General features: G+C 29.9%; 1 protein-coding gene across 1 annotated transcript; it reads left to right on the top strand.

Moving 5' to 3' along the window:
* Positions 1 to 332: 332 nt before the first annotated feature.
* LOC146722819 (uncharacterized) lies at positions 333 to 1,498 on the top strand. The gene is made up of 3 exons (XM_085483773.1): positions 333 to 459; positions 655 to 774; positions 858 to 1,498. The coding sequence occupies exons 1-3, from the start codon at positions 353 to 355 to the stop codon at positions 1,264 to 1,266; spliced, it is 636 nt and encodes a 211-aa protein (XP_085339899.1). The 5' UTR covers positions 333 to 352; the 3' UTR covers positions 1,267 to 1,498.
* Positions 1,499 to 5,140: the final 3,642 nt, after the last annotated feature.

Below are 5,140 nucleotides of genomic sequence, written 5' to 3'. Positions count from 1 at the left end.
GAATGCTTTACTAAATAAAGCAGGTCCTTCTGAAATTCAGCCTCAGATTAAAATCCATGAGAGTTTTTCTGTTACGATTCCTGTAACAAGCTTTATGCAGCACACGCCTACAATTGTGTCTTCATTGGACTCTTCAATTATAGACTCAGATAATGAAAAAGAGAATACTTCTGGTGTCAATAATGATGGCTATTTTATTTGGGACTATAAAACCATAATGTTGTTTTTCACAGAGTATGAACAGCATGAAAAAAAATTCCAGAAAAGAAAATATCAAAGTAAAGAGGCTATGTTTCAAGCGATAGCAGAATCCTTCCAAGAAAGAGGTTATGTGAATGCAACTAAAAATCACATGAAAAATAAATTTAAATTGTTGAAGAAGAAATGGGATAAACATATCAAACAGACCATGGGAAAAAATAGTTCTGGAAAAGGCACTAAACCTCTTCCATTTAAAGAGTAAGTTCTATCTTGTGTTTTCTGTATATAATTATATATATGATATTTTTGAATTAAACATTATAATTAATAGTTCAGTCGATTTGTTTCATATTTTTATTTTGTCATTCTTACAATATTCTGTTTTTATTAAGTAGTTAGTATTATATTTAGTATTTAATAAGTAAGTAATAGAATACATATGTATCTTTACAGTGAAATGATAAACTTATTTGGAAAAAGTCACAGTGGAGTGCCATCTTTTGTAGCTGGCCGCAATGGAATGGTTTCTCAAGAAGACATTTTGCAAAAAGTGGTCAGTCAACATTTGTCTCAGTGAGTAATCATCTCCTTAAAATGTTTTTTAATTCATTTCTAGATATATTTTTAGATATAATTTAAAATGTTTTCTATTATAGGAATGTAAATGAAGAACAATCTTCTATTGCACTAGACTCGCCACCTTCGACACCATCTGCAGTTAACAGTCAATCTCAATCAGTAATAGGTAGCAGCAAATCGTCCATGACGGATAGCAGTTGCTCATCTTTAATAAATACAAAAGCAAAAGTACGAGATGGCAAATTGGCGCATACTCTACAATCACTTAAGGAATCCATCTGTGCTGTGCTACAAAGAGAAAGTGATGCCAAACAAGAAACACGTACAAAATATCTGACGAAGCTTAAAAAATGTAATGAATTACAAATAGAACAATTACAATTGCAAAAAGAACGAAATAGTATCTTACAAAGGCAACTTAAGATACTAGAGAGAATAGAAAGTAAAAAATATTCAACACAAGAATTATCAGACGAAGAAGATTAATAAGATATAATAAGACTGAAGGTTTACTAAATTATATGTATACATAAGACATTCATAAAGTTTGTTCCTTTGCCTACTTAAAGGAGAAAATGTAGTAAAACACATTTATTAATCTTTTCTACATATAAATTCTGCGAAGTTACACATTTTTCCTGACAAGATCTGTCAGATATAGTAATTATAAAAATAGACACATTGTCTTTTAAAAAATGTTAATAAGATATTATTACAAATTTATAAAATTTATGAACAGTTTATTAAGTTTAATTTTAATTTTGTTAAAAAACAAGTGTGTTGGTTTTTACAATAATTATATCTTAATTAGATCTAATAATTAGATCTTTCATCATTGGGAAAAATGTGTAACTCTACAGGATTCAAAGGTAAAAAAAAGCTAATAAATGTACACATTTTCAATCACTTCATTTTTTACTTTATAACCAAAGTTACAAACTTTATGAACATTTCACGTAAATGAAGTTATATGTATTTAAAATTTATATAATTTTGTTAATTTTATTTAAAATTTTTATTTCAAGTTGAAATAACTTTTATTTTATTAAAGTTTATTTTAGTTTTTTATTTATTTATTTTCTGTTATTTTGATAAACAGCGTGACAAAGCTGTATCAAGCTCTGCAAGAGAGGAAAGCTACATTTACTTATTGAGTTCTTTTAGTTGAAAAAAGCTGCATTTATTTATTGAGTTTTTTTAATTGGGAAAAGCTGCATTTACTTATCGAGTTTTTTTTTACATAATAAAGCAGCATTATTTACTTGCAGTCAAGCGTACAAAACGTGATTGAAAATCAAAACTGTCATTTCTTGTTCAAATTACATTTTTTTGTTAATTATCGATAAAAAATCATAATAAAATATATATTTGCATTATGCAGTTATATTTCTCTATTTGTATGAAAAATAGGCGTATATGACAATAAAAGACTGATGTATGGATAAATTTTTAACAAAATTGTTTTATTTGTTGTCTTACATATTACATAAGAATTTATTTTATAAAATTTAATATCAAACTTTAATAATTTTTAATTAAAATGAGCTGAATAGAAGATATATAATCGTAATATTCATAATTATTAATAAATGAAATATATTTGTGTAATCGTTATGGTTATAATCGTTATAATCTTGAAACTATAATTGTACATTGTTTCCTAATTTTTATAACTAAAAAAACATAAATATTTGAAAGCACTTTGATAGTTTTGTACTGTTGAATTATGAGTAATTTTGCATTTAAATGTGGCGCGCTTATTAGAGAAAGTATGTTACGCGAGACTGCCTTTTACGGCGCTAGTAAGACTGAGCGTGTGAGGGGATAAGATATTTATTATATATATATATATATCTGAGCTGACCTACGCACGTGAAGAGCCACATCCGTCGTTATACATATATCCAAAATAATTAATGAAATCACTAAGTGTAAATGAGGGAAACTCATTAGGATTTATTCTATATTAAAATACAGTTTATGTTTGAACAATATTTCTTTGTCAATGAAACTTATTTTCTCAACATGGTAGCAGAGCGTGGTTGTGTGAACACGCGCTCGTAAAGAGAGGTTAAGAAGACATTTTTGAGTGCTCGAGATATACAGAGAAGTGAATTCTGAAATCTATATAGAGATACGAAGGTAACTGAAAAAAAATATATAATCAAAGATGCCGAAAGAAGAAGAATTAAAAATTCAAATTTTCGATGGAAGCGATTACAAGATGTGGAAAAAAAGAATAGTCTTGTATCTAAGATGGAAAGGATGCTATGGACCGGCTTCACGTGCAAGATTAAATACAGAAACAGAAAGTGATTGGACCAATGCAAATCTTAAAGCAATGAATATTATATACTGCAGCATTACGAACGAGCAACTTGAATTTGTGAGTGAATTGAATACGGCCAAAGAAATCATAGAAAAGTTTGATGAAATGTACCTGCAAAGATCGACAGCTTTGCAGATATGTATACGAAACAAACTGGATCGAATAAATTAAAAGATTACGATGATTCAAGCTCCTTTTTCACAAATTTCGAGAAGACGATCAATGAACTGAAGAGTGCTGGAGCAGAAGTAAGCGAAAGTGAAAAACTCCATTATATGCTGAAAACACTACCAGAATCAATGAGCTACGTTGGTGATTTGATGGATACGATGAAAGCAAGTGAACGCACATGTGAATTTCTGAAAAGTAAAATTACGATGTGGGAAACAAAAGGACAGACAGACAGTGGTAAAAAGCTTTCTAGTGTATTTAAAGTTGACAAGAAAAATATTAAGTGCCACAGTTGCGGAAAAGATGGACATATAGCACGAAATTGTCATAGTGCAAACCAACAAGGAAAGAGTGGTGGATTATTCTGGCAAGGAGGTGAGAGACGCCCCGGGCCACAGCCGTCGACGAGTCAACAATACCGAGGCAGAGGAGGTAGAGGTTATGGTCAACGTGGACGGGGAAGCAGTTACAGAGGACGAGGCAGAGGTTGGCAACGAGTAAATGAGGGTCAACATGATGCGAGGTACTCCTACAACGACCCAAACTACGAGCAAGGAATTGGATTCTTCCTGACACAAGTGCAGCGAGAAGTGAATGAGTATGAATGTTCGAATGATAAAATGTGTATAATTGTGAGACGAGAAAAATAGATTGGATATTAGATAGTGGTTGTTCAGACCATATAGTAAATGAAGATACATATTTTTCTGAAGAAGTTGTTTTAAAGAATCAAATTAATGTTAAAATTGGCGATGGTCGAATATTAAAAGGTACTAAAGTTGGAAAAATTATAACTTACTTTGAAGTATATGGAAAAAAAGTAAAAATTACAATATCCAATGTATTTTATGTGAAAGAAATGGATAAGAATCTACTTAGTTATGCGAAAATAACAGATAAGAATAAAATTGTATCAAGAGGAAACACTTCAAAAATTTATAATAGATGCGATAATTTAATTGGAATAGCTTACAAAGATTGTGGATTATACAAAATTAGTAGCTCTATCGAAGGAAATGAAGTGTATGCTAAAAATGTTGAAAAGATGACACAGAAAGAAAAATTACACCGAATATTAGGTCATGTTAATTTTAATTATTTGAATGTAATGTGTCAAAATAAGTTAGTTGAAGGTATACCGAAAAATATAGAGCAAATATTTTTAAAATGCGAACATGCATACAGAATAAAATGCATAATATGCCTTTCGAAAATAATAGGAGTAGGTCAAGTGAAATTCTTGAGTTGATACATACAGATCTAAATGGTCCTCACCACACAACGGGGTATGACGGATCAAAATACTTCTTAACGTTTATTGATGATTACAGTAAATGTACAGTAATTTACACTTTAAAGTCAAAGAATGAAGTTTATGATTGCTTTATTGATTACATTAACAAAGTTGAAAATTTAATTGAGATAAAAATAAAAAGACTAAGGTGTGACAATAGAAAGGAATATATTAACAATGAAATGTATAAATTGATTAGAGAAAAGGGAATTTTCTTAGAGCCATGCCCACCGTATGTCCACGAGCTGAACGGAACAGCTGAGCGCTACAATAGAACTATAATGAATTCTGCTAGATGCTTACTTTCAGATTCAAAGTTGAATATAAGATACTGGCCCGAAATAGTAAAGGCAGCAGCATACTTGAAAAATAGAGTAATAACAAATAATGTTGAAATGAAAACACCTATTGAAATATTTTTCAAAAGAAAACCAAATATTAAAAACCTAAAATTGTATGGGAGTAAAGTTTTTGTAAGGGTACCAGAAATTAAGCGAAGATCTAAATGGGATAGAAAAGCAGATGTAGGCATATTAGTAGGATATGAAATATTGGTTATAGAGTGT

This window comes from Nylanderia fulva, unplaced genomic scaffold, assembly GCF_048542155.1.
Source record: "Nylanderia fulva isolate GAGA-0341 unplaced genomic scaffold, ASM4854215v1 Scaffold269, whole genome shotgun sequence".
In the NCBI taxonomy this organism is placed as follows: Eukaryota; Metazoa; Arthropoda; class Insecta; order Hymenoptera; family Formicidae; genus Nylanderia; species Nylanderia fulva.
The sequence above is the reverse complement of the archived record's forward strand: the minus strand, read 5'-3'. Positions and strand labels throughout refer to the sequence as shown.

Coding starts and splice junctions, on each gene's coding strand:
- LOC146722819 (XM_085483773.1), top strand. CDS start 353: ATGAAAAATAAATTTAAATTGTTGAAGAAGAAATGGGATAAACATATC. Junction 460..654: donor AAACCTCTTCCATTTAAAGA/GTAAGTTCTATC, acceptor GTATCTTTACAG/TGAAATGATAAACTTATTTG. Junction 775..857: donor GTCAGTCAACATTTGTCTCA/GTGAGTAATCAT, acceptor TTTCTATTATAG/GAATGTAAATGAAGAACAAT.